The sequence below is a fragment of the Telopea speciosissima genome, chromosome 3 (assembly GCF_018873765.1).
Source record: "Telopea speciosissima isolate NSW1024214 ecotype Mountain lineage chromosome 3, Tspe_v1, whole genome shotgun sequence".
In the NCBI taxonomy this organism is placed as follows: Eukaryota; Viridiplantae; Streptophyta; class Magnoliopsida; order Proteales; family Proteaceae; genus Telopea; species Telopea speciosissima.
Window position 1 is genome coordinate 16,264,113 of NC_057918.1, and position 17,021 is coordinate 16,281,133.

The window sequence follows — 17,021 nt, forward strand, 5'->3', positions numbered from 1 at the left end:
TTTGTATAAGATGACATGATGAGTTTGGTTACTTTGTTAACACCTTCCCTCTCTCCCTATCAAAAGGAAAAGAACAAAAAGAGTACTTGAGTCTTCCTATTGAGAAATGAGAACTATATTGACCAAAGTGCTTCATTTATTATCCATTTAACTCTTCTTAGTCTGGCACTTTTCATTATTCAAAATTCTTTTTAGGGTCTAGTTTTCCTTAAGCTATGATGAATGTGAATCTATTCACTGCGAGGCTTTAGATGCACGTGAGAGGGTATTAGGAGAATATTTTGAGGAACATATGAAAACCTTTAGGGGTTTGTGAACCCTAGGATGGTATGTAGGATGGTGTAGTGAACCTTCACTGTGTTGTGAAGGAAAACTTTCTCATTTTTTATCCATTGCATTGAAGAGTGCAGGTTCTCTTGACCCATAGGGAAGAGAGAATCTCTTCATCCAAAAGATCTGACCCTCTGATTGAATAAATTCAGATTGGTATTGGCATATGCTGATCCCATATCAATAGAATGTACGGTTAGGGGTAAACCTATAAAAACATCTGATTTTTAAGAAAAATCAGAACCAAAAGTGTTTGATCTGGGTTGATACGTATCAATATCATATCAGTTTCCAAGGTCACCGATCTCCAATGAGTGCAACTTAGGTTCTCATACCATTCTTGTACGGGTCTGAACCGCACTGATGGAATCAGGATGTGGGACCCACCTCTCTTGGATTCCATCTATGCATGCGACTCAGGCCGTATGAGAATGGTTCGAAAACCTGAGCCAGTCTCTCGCCCCCCGTCCCTCCCTCCCCACCCAATCCGATACCGTTCAACTAAACCATGATGGGAGGGTTGTTTCTTTTTTTTTTCATAATTTTTTTTTTTTTTGGATTATGGGTTGGGGAAGTATGGGAACGTAACTGGAGAGAGGGGATGGCTTCAGTAAAGAAAAAGTCTAAAACCACCTGGTATAGCTGCTCACCAACCTAGGATGTCAATGACAAATTTTTTTTGGAAAATTTACACATACCACCCTTGAGCTTTGAAGAAAGGATATTTTCACCCCCAGTTTTGAAAAATTCCGCGTACCTTTTGAGATTTGTAAACGGTAACGAATAAGTCCATTCTGTCAGTTCAGGACTAGTACTGTTAAAAATTAGACTTAAACTGACAGAATTGCCCTTAAAAAGGATTTAAAAAAAAAAAAAAAAAAAAAGAAACACCTGCAACTCACCTTCTCCAATCGATTTTGGGGAAGATGAGTTGCAGGTACACACAACTGTACAAGGAGAGAAACTAGAAAGGGAGGAAGCCACTGCAGTTTCACTACTGCTTATTGCTTGGATTATTGAAGAAGAAGAATGAGGGTTGGAGCGAGGGGTGAGCAAAGTACTTGAACCTCTGCAAATTAAAGTTGGGAGTGAATGGAATCAGAAATGGCATCTCTCACTATGGAAACCTATGTCCCACTGTGCGTCCCTATTCCTGGAGAAGAAGAGTAGGAGGAGAGATGGGTCGGATTCGACAGAGGAAGGCAATGGCAACCCTTCCACCCTCCGGCAGTTGCAGGAGAATAAGCTCAGAGAGGCTCTCGAGGAAGCATCGGAAGATGGGTCATTCGTCAAATCGCAAGACATGGATTCTCAGACCTTGAACAATCAAGATGGGAGCCTCGGCAGGTCGAGATCCATTTCTTTCTCATTTTCCATTCTTTCTCTTTAACCCCTGTTGGAAGCCATCGCCCCTGGTTTTCTTTTCCTCCGAAGACCCAGATGAAGGAATGCCCCAATGCTTCAAGACCCAACTCAATCTCACCCAATTGAGCTGTAGGAAAGCAAGGGGCCGCCGCTTAGGGTTTGGGAAACTGAAGTTTGAAAAGTTGCAGATCTAATTACCTTGGGCGAGTACCTGCAACTCATCTTCCCCAAAATCGATTGGGGAAGAAACTAGTGCCATGAAAGAAGAAGAAGAAACTGGTGCCATGAAAGATGAGCCTTGGGCGAGTACCTGCAACTCATCTTCTTCCATTATTGAAGAAGAAGAAACTGGTGCCATGAAAGATGAGCCTTGGTATTCCAAACTTGGCAGCGATGTCTGTAGCCCAGGGGAAGAACATGTCGGCAACAAGGCAATCAGGGCTATAGTTTTGAAGAAGCTCCTGTAAGGGGTTTTGGAACAAATCAAGAGCATTGAAGAATCTGGGTCCCATTTCAGAGAAATTAGTAATGGAGCTTATATTCTCGCAGCCTTGGGGTAAGCCAACCTCTTCTGAAGGGAATGGGATGAGCTGAATAGAGATGTCAAGACCCAACTGGGTATCACGGTCGATGGTGTTGGAAAAGAGGGGTACGTTGAGGGGAGTGGTTATTATGGTTACCTTAACACCACGGCTATCGAATAGCCTGCCCATGTCTATGGCTGGAAGCAAATGGCCTTGGGCCATCAAGGGGAAGAAGAAGGTATCAAGTTGATGTGATTCAGAACCCATTGACGACTAGTTTAGGTTGGACAGGGTAAAAGGAACTGCAGTGGCTTCCTCCCTTTCTAGTTTCTCCCCTTGTACAGTTCTGTGGACCTGTTCTGTGGACCTGCAACTCATCTTCCCCAAAATCGATTGGGGAAGATGAGTTACAGGTTTTTTTTTTTTTTGTTTTTTTTTTTTTTTTTTCCGTTGTAAGGGCAATTTTGTCAGTTCAAGTCTAATTTTTAAGAGTGTTAGTCATGAACTGATAGAATGGGCTTATTCGTTATCATTTGCAAACCTCAAGGGAGGTACGTAGAATTTTCCAAAACTGGGGGGTGAAAATATCCTTTCGTCTAACCTCAGGGGTGGTATGTGTAAATTTCCCTATTTTTTATTTTTTATTTTTTTGGAAGTGAACAAAGCATTATTAGTATAGAATGTCTCTTAATTTAAATGCAATTTGCATCTTATTTTGCAGAAAAATAAATGTATTAACATAAGCCCATATATCTTAATTTCCACATACTTTGTAGAGAGAGGGGGAAAAAACTAAGTACAAAAACATTAGTACCATCATTCCTTTGTTGCATACACGTAATGTTAGAGCACGTCGCTGGCTCGATGTTGACATTAATCCAACATTATCATCGTAATCATCATTAACCTATGCAATCCATGAGCTTAATTATAGTTAAGGATAAGCCTTAAAGCTTTTTCAAGTTTTAAACAGGTTCATTAGAACACGAGAGACGTCGATCTCCATTTAATGGTCTTCTTGATATAGGATTTGATGGAACATCTTGTTATCTTCTTTGGTAGCAATGTTATGTCACAGCTATTTCAAAGTATAATTCCCAAATTTACGCCTGATTAGACCTCCTCATAGCTAGAACCAGAGGTAATAATTCTGTTCCAATAACTAATATTGGTTTAAGGTTTTCGTGGGCTTATCAAGGTAAGCCTACAGAGAAGTCCAGCCCATTATCCTTTTGTAAAAGGCTTTAATCACTGTGTACTTGGGCCTTCAAAGCCCATTCGATTGGGCCTCGGCACGGCATAAGTTGTTACGTGGTACAAGTGTACAAGTTGTACAACTAACTTAGTTGGTTATGAGACATTACAGAATTTTGAAGATTTATTATATTTTAAAATGTAAATTACATCTAGGCTACCTAACGATTGATTATGTTTGGAGTGCCTTTTCTCATATTTCTAACTTTGTCCATACCACCACTACCATCGCCATCACCTCCTCTAATGGAATAATAGATGTGATCTTACGCCGCCATCTCAAAAGAGGAGAGCACTGTTGGGCCTCTCTACTATCTCTAACAAAGGCTGTTTGCACTGTCTGCGAGTGGATGGTTCGGCACACCGACTGAAGAAGAGGAAAAATCAAACAAATGATATCTATTTGTAAAATTGAAAATATAGAGAAAAATAAGATACCTCAAATATAACATTTTTAAACTGAGATACCCTAAACATAATAAATCAAGTGGATGTGTAGTTTCCTCTCATATGCAATTTTTTTTATTATTTTCTTTCACCTTTTCAAAAAAAAAAAATATTTTGTTTTGTTCCACTTGTTCTAAAAATGTGAGCTTTCATATGACTAATACCTCTTTCGTAACACCCATTGGATGGGTGTGACGTGCAGATTCCTCCCCACGCTGGTAGCATGGAACCCTCTTCCATAAATCAAACGCGAGGTTCCTCAGCCATAATTTCTCTATATGTTAGGTACTCCAAGCATAAGCAGATTTCCACCAACAAAGAGGTGGTGATCAAATCATTCAGTAGGGGACATTTAGTGAAAAGAGATTGTGACGTCTATGGGTGGAATGTGAGAGGGCCTGCACAAGAATCTGCACACAGGTGCTTTTTTCCCCTTTAAAAAACAAATAAATTGCTAACAAGACAAATGAGAGATGCCAATAGGGTAAATGATTTGAGTTTTGAAGAAAATTATCATGCAACCAATCTAATCCACAGCCTTCTTATTCAACAACAGTTGGATTTGCCATATAATCCTTTCATGTAATGAATTACATATTTAGTGCAAGAAAGCTTCCATGGGTGGATTGATCGCAACAAAAATTTACTTCCTGGGTTATACGGTGAAGGGAAATGAAACTCTTAATCCATGGGTTCTAGTGGTAGGGCGGTTGAAAAAAGAGCCTACTGGTATCATTGCCATAAACCTCTACTGTGCAAGACAAGAAACTATACGTATATTGTCTTGAGAGTTCAGCCGCACTTGCATCATTAGTGTTGCAAGTTACTTTCACTATTACATATTTAACTGAAACAGCGTATGGAGTAGTGATATAACTAACTAGCATGACTAATGCCGCAACAGATCGCTCGCTGGTTGCCAGCATCTTCAAAGACCTACAAAAGGGAGTACCGACTGCTCCTACCTCACCAAAGCTGGACAGAGAATGACTAATCAGATCTGTGCCTTCTCAGTGGTTGGGAGAAGACCATCCATAGTGTGAGAAACAAAACAAGAGAAAAAATTGCTTCTTGGAAGTAGTTGGCATTGGTGTAAACTAATATCCAGCAGGATAAAAAAGAATTTAAGTTTCTCTGATTCAATTATTTAATTGTAATGCCAACTTCTTCCATTTTTATACATCATTGAGTTATTCAACACACAGGACGAATACAACATCGTATTGACTATTTGACTCTTTCTACTATTTTTATTTTTTCTTTTGTTTTAAAAAAAAATCACCTAAAAAAGGTCAACTTTTGGGAGCCTTCCCATCATGCCGTTGCATGGCGTTCACTGGCTCGTTGCAACGAGAACATCGAAATGATGGAGCAGCAGCACATCGTGTTCGAAGACAGTAATAACAATATCTGTATAAGAAAAAATGTGTAAGTTTTCAAGAGTTGCTTCTCAAACAATGTGAAATGAAGAATGATGGCTTATCATAGACATTTTTAGTGAAAGGATCAAAGATACTGATTAACTTAACAGGTTCAGAAAGAGAAATAAGAGTGGGCATCCAGGTAGCCTGGTGATACTATTGTAGTGCAAGTCCTGCACACAACTCTCAATGACCATCATGTGTTTGCCCAGGTAGAGCATACTGCTTGCCCCCCCTAGAAAATTGGGGGATTGTGTATAAACCCAAGCTTAGGGCACAGCTCTGACCAAGCCCATTATGCGATCCCAACTAGCTTACCAATAGTGCAATTAGAAAAAATCTGAAAATTTTAATTTAGTGAAAGGATATATAAGTTATACCTATGCTGACAAGGAAGAGCTAGAAATGGAATAGTTGGATCTGCCTGGCAAATGGGACATGCTGTGTCATCCGCAGCGGACCCAGAAGATTTATCCTTTGAGAATGGGAGAAGAAATTTTTTGATAGATGATGAATTGAGAAGTGGAAGAAGCAACAGCAACATCTCCTGCATATCCATCAAACAAGCAGAGCTTATTATGCCATCAAGTTGTACAACTAAAGTAATATGGAGGCCTAACCCTCCTCTTTTCCAATTAATACCTACATCTTCCATGCCATTTACACCCAAAAACTGAGGCAGTACCAGAATGTGTAAATATGTCTATTGAATAACTAATGAATATCAAAATCAATATTCATAGACAAAATTGAAATAATCCAACTATTAAGCCATGCTAGTTTTTCCAGATATTTGGCTATAGCATAAGAAGGCATTAGTTGATGGCGGCCACTTGCGCAAAAATACTAAAGGGTAGGACTGACGCCGCACTCACCCCTCCCAGGACCAGAACTGGGTAATTCCCCTTTTCATAAAAAGGCATTAATTGCCAATTGCCATGGAGAGGCTGCGAGTGACATAGTGGTGGCTGTTCTTAGATGATGTTTGGATATTTTTCTTTACCAATGCAGTATACTATGGCTGTTTTCTTTTGTAAAAGCTTTTACTCAGAAAAATGCCGACTATTGTCTCATTTAGTCAGTTAAGAACAAAAAGTTAAATATCTAACAGCATCTGAGCATTAAAAATTGGTATTCAGACAAACGTGTATCTTATATGAACCAATTTAATGCCAAATATATTTTCAGTGGAGAAACTACTTACTGAGAATTCGTTCCACACTAATTGGCGATTCATGTATTCAAAGCTAACAGCTCGGTTCATGTGAGGACTCCCATACACAAGCCTCGCTCTGAGAACTCTCTCAATAATATTCCTGTACCTGCATTATGAACGACTCGGGCTTTATGAAGAAATCATAAATAAATTGAAGCAACCCAGGCTACGAAACCTGTTTTGGGATCGCTGTGGGCCCACAAGAATACTAGATAGCTCAAATCAAGAGTTTGGTGGCAAAAATGTAAATAAATAGAAGTTCTGGACCCTTGCAATAAAGGAGAACAGTATTAAGGGCTAATTAATTAAATTGAAAAGAGAGCAGTATTCTGGAATTTCAGAAGAAAGAATGGTATACTGTAATCCAACTTAACAAGGAGGGACATAAGTGTAATTAATAGAAACCTAGGTATTAAATACTAAATTAAAGAAGAATTCTTCTTCCTCACAATGGAAGCAAGGGACCAGCAGTAACTTCAAGAAATGACGATCGAGCTCTCCTACCTTGGGCCCAAATCCAAGGAGACTGCAAGAATAAGGTTGTTATCAACCAACTCCTCGATCTCAACCCACGGTAGTTCCAAGCCTGAAAATTATTCTGCTAATAGTTTTCTGAAACTGGGAGAAACTGTAGACAAGAAATCAATCCACGTTACAGGTTTTCAATCTAACAACAGAGGACTTTGGGGATAGGGACCTCGGTGTTGGGTAGCCCTGAGATCATGAATTAAAACCCCAAGTCCTAGGTTGAATGGCTCAATGGTCAGAGAGTTCTAACATACTCTTCTAAAACCTCTGGTGATGTATGTAACAAGGAAAAGAGGGAAAGCAAAGTTCAGCAAGGGAGAAAATAAGAGACAGGAGTAGAGGACAGCGAAGGAAGAATATAAGGAGGTAAATAATAAAAGAAGAAAGAGAACTATTAGAGCTTACCTGGACAGAAAAGAGGACAGGATCAATGGGTGAGGAAAGGCAAACCAGTAATCGAACCAAGAAGAATAGGAGTGGGGAAGAAAGAAACGCATGGCCAGCTCTTGGCAGCAACCCAATCAAAATTTCATTCCATCCAATTCATCTCTAAGTAGCAGTGGGATTACAACCATATATTTAAAAATAAAGACTCCTATGAAATTAAAAATTACTCTCAACTAGAAAACTAAAGCAACTAGGAAACTTGGAATAGAGATATCTCTTATATAATCTAACCCAAAATAAAAGATAACAATATTCTCCCAAATAAAATAAACCTCCCTAAACATCCTACTGAAGCAACAACCGAGTTTGGAATTGGTTCCTTCTAGTCTAGGAATCCCAACGGAAACCAGTTCAGCCAAGTACCTACATAAATTCCCCTGGTATTGAGAAAAACTCTCCCTCATGTTTTGTAGAAGAGCTTGGGAGAATGTCTCATGCTTCGCACCAATATCATGAATCAAGTTTGGAGATTAAATGTTGATTGTGTGTCCTCATCTTAAAATATATGGGGAACAACTCAATGTGTAAAACATCCATCACTGCAGTAGTCTATTGTTGCTTCACCCATATTAATCATCTTGTCTCCCTTTGCAGTTTCTTGTCGTCCCACATCAGAGAGGTCTTCCTCTTGTGTTGATACTTTTGGCTTTTCCTGCAACTGCACTGTTGGTGCCGCCCCCTTCGGCCCAGAGCATACTTTGTCAGCCCATACTTTCAAAACAAATGTCTATAATAGATGAGAAGGCTTTAGGATGCACAAGTTGCTAGTGTTTTGCTACATCTTTTTGCTCTTCCAACCATTGCCAACCAACTTTAATGATGCTTTCAAAAGATTCCAAATGTCTCATAATAAGTATGATGCAGATTCATCATCAAATAGGGCTTGTTTCATTGGGAATAAGTGTAGGGTTGAGATATATATATGTTGGGCCTTTGTTCCCAAGGGTTTTTTTATGTATTAGGCCACTTTAGTGGGCCTGAAATAGGGGTATATAGGTTGCATACGGGATTAGCCCAATACTTAATTTTTATTTTGTGTTTTTAATTGAACCGGTTTAAATTGGTTGCATCCAATTGGTTCAATTGGTCTAATTTAAGTGAAGTGATCCTATTGGCTAAGAGGTTCTTATATCCTATTGGCTATTAGGGAATCTTCTTTATTTTAAGTAGTTTAAGTTGTTTTAAGTCATTAGGATTCTATTTTGAGTCTATTTGGGTTTCCTAGTCAGTTTAAGTTGCCTAATAGGTTAGGGATAAGGTTAGGCCATTCCTTTTTAGTGTCTAAGTCTATTTTTGAATCTTCTATATAAGTTTGTAAGGGAGGCCAGCATTGGATACGAATTTGATTAATGAAAAAGCTTTTGTTTGCTGCCATAGCTGCTGCTCTGCTCTGTTGAGTGAACCTTGTGAGTAATATCAAGGCTACCTTGTGGGTAATATCAAGGTGAATGGATTGGTGGACTCCGATCGACTCCTTGCATCTTGTAGATCGGGAGGTCCTTCTTCTAGTTCTTCAAAGCTGCTACCATTGAAGATTTAATCTTTCAAGTAGTTTATTAATTCAGCATTCAACCTTCTTCTTCTAATCCTCTAACCTAAGCTCCATCTACTCCTATTATCACCCCTTCCATTAATCCATTAGAACCCTAAAACCCTAAATCCAATTCTGCCCTAAATTGCAGAATTTTGTAACTCATCCAAACCCTAACTTCTTTATACCAAAATAACCCCCTAGACCTGCCCATTAATACCCTACAAACCTCTTTCCTAAAATCTGCCCCTAAACCCTAGATCTTACAAACAGTCCATTTTCATAAGGCATCCTACCCAAAACCCTAGATTTCCAACTTCATCCAAATCAAACCAAACTTACATTAATAGACTCCTAAAAATCTGCACATCATTACCAAATAAAACCCTAGCTCGAAACCCTAACCATAACCCTAATTAGCCTAAGCTGTCCCAATCAGCCCAGCCTTGTTAAGTGATCCTATTACCCTGGCTCCTAGTGGGATTACTCCTACCTAGGACTACATTAAATTGGTATCAGAGCTATAGCGGAGGGAAGCTCCAACCAAGCGTTGAAAGACCCACCTCCCTTCGTTTTCAAGACCCAAGTTCATCTACCCAATGGGAGCACAGCCATCTTAGTTGTTGATGAGAGGAGACATAACAACATTATTTCACAATCCGTGGTGGATATGTTGTCCCAATCAGGAGAGATTTGCATCGAGCCTACAGGTAAAGTCTGTCTTGAATTTGGGTGTTCTTCATATCATGATGGTGCTTGGTGTAAGCCGGTACCATCTCCAAGGATCTTTATTGCAGTAGGTTGCAATTGGTTGGACGAACGACAAGGTTGGATTGAACCGGAAAACAACTTGTGTGTCCTACCTGATCGACAGCGTCTATACCATTTGTTTACTCTAAAAGGATTACAACCAAAGGTGACCACATCGACTGTACAGCCACAAGGACTGCCGAACATGTCAAGTCAACTGCAAGTGACATTGACTGTGTTTGAAGTTTCACCTATGGCAGATGCACCAACAAAAGATTCTACTAAAGCAGTTTGTGTTGCAAAGATTCAAGAACCTATAGCTAAAGAAATTCAAGTAGACCAAGCTGCACCAGTAGTTGAGATCATGGTTGAGAAGCTCGGCCCTCGAATTGATGTGGAGGTCCAACACATAATGGTAGAAGAAACTACTGAAGAGGGCAAAGTAGACAAAGCTGAGGACATGGAAGATGAAGTGGTGATTGACAACACTCCACAAGAAATCATCGACATCCAAGATGTTGTTCTTGAAGAGGTCGAGCACATAGAGTTTGTTATGCCACTATGGTTCTTTGAAGAGAACGCTCCACGCATTGAAGACTTTATCCCCAATGTTCCCGCTTCACCGAAATTCTGTTTGGGGATGGTCAAAGCGGCTGATCACATGTTGATTCCCCCTCATCACTACAAAATTTGAGGACGAATTTTTTCAAGTTGGGGAGAGTTGATGCAGATTCATCATCAAATAGGGCTTGTTTCATTGGGAATAAGTGTAGGGTTGGGATATATATATGTTGGGCCTTTGTTCCCAAGGGTTTTCTATGTATTAGGCCACTTTAGTGGGCCTGAAATAGGGGTATATAGGTTGCATACGGGATTAGCCCAATACTTAATTTTTATTTTGTGTTTTTAATTGAACCGGTTTAAATTGGTTGCATCCAATTGGTTCAATTGGTCTAATTTAAGTAAAGTGAACCTATTGGCTAAGAGGTTCTTATATCCTATTGGCTATTAGGGAATCTTCTTTATTTTAAGTAGTTTAAGTTGTTTTAAGTCATTAGGATTCTATTTTGAGTCTATTTGGGTTTCCTAGTCAGTTTAAGTTGCCTAATAGGTTAGGGATAAGGTTAGGCCATTCCTTTTTAGTGTCTAAGTCTATTTTTGAATCTTCTATATAAGTTTGTAAGGGAGGCCAGCATTGGATACGAATTTGATTAATGAAAAAGCTTTTGTTTGCTGCCATAGCTGCTGCTCTGCTCTGTTGAGTGAACCTTGTGAGTAATATCAAGGCTACCTTGTGGGTAATATCAAGGTGAATGGATTGGTGGACTCCGATCGACTCCTTGCATCTTGTAGATCGGGAGGTCCTTCTTCTAGTTCTTCAAAGCTGCTACCATTGAAGATTTAATCTTTCAAGTAGCTTATTAATTCAGCATTCAACCTTCTTCTTCTAATCCTCTAACCTAAGCTCCATCTACTCCTATTATCACCCCTTCCATTAATCCATTAGAACCCTAAAACCCTAAATCCAATTCTGCCCTAAATTGCAGAATTTTGTAACTCATCCAAACCCTAACTTCTTTATACCAAAATAACCCCCTAGACCTGCCCATTAATACCCTATAAACCTCTTTCCTAAAATCTGCCCCTAAACCCTAGATCTTACAAACAGTCCATTTTCATAAGGCATCCTACCCAAAACCCTAGAATTCCAACCTCAACCAAATTTGATCCAACTTATACCATTAGACTCATAAAATTCTGCACATCATTACCAAATAAAACCCTAAGTCGAAACCCTAACCATAACCCTAATTCTGCCCTAATTAGCCTAAGCTGTCCCAATCGGCCAGCCTTGTTAAGAGATCCTATTACCCTGGTTCCTAGTGGGATTACTCCTACCTAGGACTACATTAAAGTACCATCAAAATATAGGGAAATTGGGAATTTGACGAAGTCATCATCTTTGGATTCAATGATGAATTCGTTGGTCTTTGGTAACATCTCCACCATAGACCGTGAGATGAAATCGTCATTATTTCCGTCATCTATGAATAAAATAACAGCTTTTCTATTGGACAAAAGAACTCTGGTCTTGAAAACGTATGTATCCATGGCCAATTTCGACTCTAATACCAAATGATGCAATATTGAGTGACAACTGTAAATAAATAGAAATCCTGGACCCTTGCAATAAAGGAGAACAGTATTAAGGGCAAATTAAGAATTCGAATTGAAAAGGGAGAGGAATTTCAGAAGACAGCCAACCTAACAAGGAGGGGCGTAATTGTAATTAACAGGAACTTAGGTATTTAGTAACAAATAGAAGAAGAAATCTTCTTCTTCCACACAATGGAAGTAAGGGTCCAGCGGTAACTTCAACTTAGAAACGACGATCAAGCTCTCTTCCCTTGAGTCCAAATCCAAGGAGACTGCAAGAATAAGTCGATCTCAACCCATGGTAGTTCAAAACCTGATAAATTATTCTGCTAATAGTTTACTGAAACCAGGAGAAACAGTAGACAAGAAATCAATCCAAGTTGCAGGATTTCAATCCAACAGAGGAAGACTTTGGGGATGAGGACCTAGTTGTTGGGCAATGCAGATCAGCTCCAAAAAACCCGAATCGGATCACTTGTGGATCCACCTAATTAGCCAATAGCTCAAACACAAGAAGGGAATGGCAATTTTGTAATAAACCAAGATGTTTAAGGGGCAACTGGGTAGCCAAATAGAGTAATGAACTAAGAAGAATTATATTTATTGAATGAGGGTAGACTTGGAATTAAAAGGTAAAATAAGGACAAAAGGAGAATTATGGAAGGAAAGAGGGCAATACTTGAAACAAGAAGTAAAGGGAATTAAATCATTTACGTTGGAAGGTTGTCTTCAACCTTAAGTCATGAACAAATCCAGAAGGAAGAAGAAGAACTCAGACTGAGAGAACTTCCACGACAGGCCTCTATTTGGCCTGAAATTTCAGGCACAGGTTCACAACAAAAAGCTCTATAGAAGGCACTTCAAGTCAGCCCTAACAATCAACCAGGTAAGCAACTAATTCTTTCTGAGACTATTAGTTTATTTCTGACGGTAGCTTGAGCCAACCTGAGTTGCAGACTTCAATTCTCACAGCAGGAAGGGATTTTTTCTGAGAGGCTGTAAGGGTTTGGTCGCCCAGGGCAGGGTAATCTCCGACCCAAATTTGAGAGAGAAAGGGAAAGAAGAAATAGAAATTGATAGCCAACAAGGGACATGCTGGTACCGTCAGGGCAGAACCGTAACAGAAGAAGAAAGAAAGAGATAGAGGAAAAGGTCACACAGCCATTGCTATGTTACCAATCCAGCACCATAAACAAATCATTAAAATTTTATTCATCAAATCTGCCTAAAACGACAGTTACAAGCTTGTATTTAAAGAGAAAATAAAGACCCCTAATCTAAAACTGAAATTCATAGACTCCTAATTGAGACGAATTAGATGAAATAAAATTCTAATTCAACTCTATCTTTAATAAAAGATTACAAGATAAATCCTAATTAATAAAAACCTTAATAAGTAAATAATTTAAATATCCTACTGAATCCAAAGACCCATGGACCCGGTTCATCTTCACATGGATACCCAAATGGGTTTGGGTCGGTCCAATACCGTGCACCTGCATCATTGGGTCACCCTGAGGTCAATTAAAACCCCAAAATCCCAGGTTAAATTTCCCATCGATCGGTGAGTTGTAACATACTCTTCTCAACCCTTCGGTGATTTATGTAATAGGGAAAAGAGGGAAAGCAAAGTTCAGCAAGGGAGAAAATAAGAGAAAGGAGTAGAGGACAGAGAAGGAAGAAAATAAGGAGATAAAATAAATAAAAGAAGAATGAAAACTAAGAGAGCTTACCTGGAAAGAAAATAGGACAGGATCGAAGGGTGAGGAAAGGGCAACCAGCAATCAAACCAAGAAGAATAGGAGGAAGGAAGAGAGAAACGCACGGCCAGCTCTTGGCAGCAAATCCCATCAAAATTTCATTCCATTCAATTCATATCTGTGTAGCAGTGAGGTTACAACCATATATATACAAAGAAAGACTCTTACGAAATAGAAACTACTCACAACAAGAAGGGAACTAAAGCAACTAGGAAACTTGAAATAAGGAAATTTTGTCGTACGTAATCTCCCCAAAAATAAAAGATTACACACTATTCCCCAAATTAAATTAACTTCCCTAAACATCCTACTGAACCAACAACCCGGTTTGGAATCAGTTCCTTAGTCTAGGAATAGGAGGGGGAAGAGAGAAACACACGACCAGCTCTTGGCAGCAACCCCCATTGAAATTTCATTCCATTCAATTCATCTCTGTGTAGCAGTAGTGAGGTTACAACCATATATATAAAAATAAAGACTCCTATGAAATAGAAACTACTCACAAGAAGGAGGAAACTAAAGCAACTTGAAATAAGGAAACTACCTCCTACATAATCTCCCCAAAATAAAAGATTACACTATATTCTCCCAAATTAAATAAACCTTCCTACTTAACCAACAACCCAATTTGGGTAGTTCCTTGTAGTTTAGGAATCCCAACAGGTCACACAAGTCCAGCCAAGTATCTGCATCATGAATGGTACTTCTTTGCTTTCTAAAAATGTCTAAAGACTCATCTTTACCCAGGCGATTAGTAATAGATTATCACCAATGCACCTAATGGATTATTTCCAAATGTGCCACAATCAATAACTGTCAACCTGAGATGGACAGTGAAGAAAAATACTAAAGTACCAAAATCAGTTATTTAACTGGGGAAAAAATGCCAAAAGGGGTAATACAAAAGTAGCCATGTAACTATTAGAAACAACTGCTCCTTCCTCATGTAAAATTTTTTCAGGATATTGTTCAGTGAACCTTCACAATGCCTCAGCCAGTTAAACCGAGTACGTACCGACTGTATCTGGGGAAAGCTTTGAGTTCTTACAGACTTCTTCAATAGTAGAAACTTGACTCTATTCAGTGGGACTAGATATCGACTACATTTCAAGCTCTAATATTGGTTTTTCTTCCATTCACTAAATCTCTGTGGGTGTATTCATCCTCTTATCACACACAAGCTATGTATTTGAATCGAACAGAATAGACTTCAGCTAGTACTCATATGAATCTAGAAAATAATCAATCTGAAAAGTATTTGTTTGACTACGTTTTAATTGAGAACATCATTGAAAATTTTGTGTGCACAACAAATACCTTCCTGTGTAAAGAAATATAAGCAAGTTGCCAAAGGAGGCAGCTCTATAAAATCCCTCCACTCGTTGAATCAAAATCCATGCATGACGTGCCAAGGATCTCTAAAGCAAGCAAAAGAAATATCAGTGTCTAAAACCAAATAAAGAAAAAAGGGGAAATTTATTGTTGACAACATTTAAATGAAATAAAAGCAGTACCTGTTCAGAATCACCCCATCTACGAAAAGCAGAGAAAGACTGTAAGCGAGCCCAAATATACTGACCACCAACTGTGGCAAGACAATACCATATTTTCTGAGGAATGGTGAGCCCAGGTCCTTCCAACCCCGTTCTCACTGAATAGGAGGAAATTCAAGAGAAACACAAATTAAAAAAAAAAAACATCATTGAATTGTTGAAATCACGCAGGAAACCTGGAATTACTTGAAGCATTTAAGGCAACAAGTTATAGCAGAAAATATTGAACTCCAATCACCACACTGCTGCCAGAATTAGTGCAGAAAATATTGAACTCCAATCACCCCACTGCTGCCAGAATTAGTGCGTGTAACAACAATAAGCATATGAATATTGGATCTATCAAGCATATGAATATTGGATCTATCAGCTACATCTTCAGCTATAATTATATGCTCCAAAAGGCCCAAACCACCGTTTGTATTTCTAAAAAATGATGAGATTGAAATTTTATTTTATTTTTAAAAAAATGAGCACCGAAGAGAAGAATTTATTGAAATATAAAAATTAAAAAAAATAACACTTAAGGGAAAAAATTATCATATTTAAACCAAATAGGCTCAATTGAACAAATGGTTACACGAAAGCTTTCTTGAAATCATAATTCTACGACAAGGTTAGCTGATTCAAGTCAAATGTATTCAGAAAACAGACTGAAATCAAATAAGTTTAAAACACAGAAAAAGAGTAAGGAAGCCAAGAAAAAAACCAAACAAGATGTAATACTTTGTGTCAAGTTTAGTCCATTTGGTCAGTTTAAAATTTACCTTCTTTTCCTCTCATGGCTGTTGCGCGCTCATCTCTATACCTGAGATTCATGAGAGCATTCCCAGGAGTCGGTTTATCTACCCATATTGAGAACCGCCAAATGAGAAATTCAAGGAAAGCATCAAGCTCAGGTTCATATTGAAATAAGAATCCTGGCTAATCCAAACAAAAGAAAAAGGAAAGAGAAGTAAATGTCACAATAGCAATAATTGTTTATGAACAGCCTAAAAGCGCCTAGCAAAAAATAAGAAAAAGAAAAGCTCGCAGAGAGAGAAAATATACCTTCATCAGAGAGAAGACCTTGACCAGCTGCTCTTTTAGCATTCCCGACATTTCAACATCTAATCTCGCCGCATCTACCTGATTTACTCTAGATATTGGAATATGGATTGGTGGCTGTCCAGAAAGCCACAATAAACAATTTTAAGAGTGAAAACAGAAGTCACGATTCACGAATCCATAACAACAATAAAACAAAAGCCGGCTAGAATTTTGTCTATCAAAATACAAATCAAGATAACCCTAACGAAAGCTAGGAAATGGTTTTCGAACTTTGGTTCCCCACACCCAAGCCCTGATTATTTCATTAACATAAATCATTAAAGTTCGGTCACACGACAAAAATGAATTTTTCAAAAAAAAAAAGAATGGGAATGGGAAAGACCAGAAACAAAACCCTAAAATCACTTCTTTTTTCTACGGCAATTCAAGGGGAAAAGAAAACTAGATAGAGGGGGAGGGGAAAGAGCACCTGAGAAGAATTGATAGAAGACCGCCACCGAGGAGATAAGCTTTGAGAAGCGTGAATCCAAGCATCTTCCGGGGGAGCATCAAGACTCGAAGAAGATTGAGATGGAGCCGCAGCTAGGGTTTCCTTCTCCATCTCTTCAGCAAATTAATTAATGAAGAGAGAAATGATTTGAAGAGGGGGAACCACACAGTTACCTAAACCCAGACTCGGCTCTGCCGA

At 38.8% G+C, this 17,021-nt stretch overlaps 1 protein-coding gene across 1 annotated transcript; it reads right to left on the minus strand.

Moving 5' to 3' along the window:
* Window positions 1-5,033: 5,033 nt before the first annotated feature.
* Window positions 5,034-17,021, minus strand: LOC122654495 (peroxisome biogenesis protein 2). The gene is made up of 8 exons (XM_043848611.1): window positions 16,803-17,021; window positions 16,334-16,447; window positions 16,051-16,207; window positions 15,245-15,381; window positions 15,048-15,148; window positions 6,546-6,663; window positions 5,722-5,888; window positions 5,034-5,330 (listed from the first exon to the last, which is right to left on the minus strand). The coding sequence occupies exons 1-8, from the start codon at window positions 16,932-16,934 to the stop codon at window positions 5,213-5,215; spliced, it is 1,044 nt and encodes a 347-aa protein (XP_043704546.1). The 5' UTR covers window positions 16,935-17,021; the 3' UTR covers window positions 5,034-5,212.

Coding starts and splice junctions, on each gene's coding strand:
- LOC122654495 (XM_043848611.1), bottom strand. CDS start 16,934: ATGGAGAAGGAAACCCTAGCTGCGGCTCCATCTCAATCTTCTTCGAGT. Junction 15,382..16,050: donor AGCCATGAGAGGAAAAGAAG/GTAAATTTTAAA, acceptor CCTCCTATTCAG/TGAGAACGGGGTTGGAAGGA. Junction 6,664..15,047: donor ATATTTCTTTACACAGGAAG/GTATTTGTTGTG, acceptor TTCATAATGCAG/GTACAGGAATATTATTGAGA.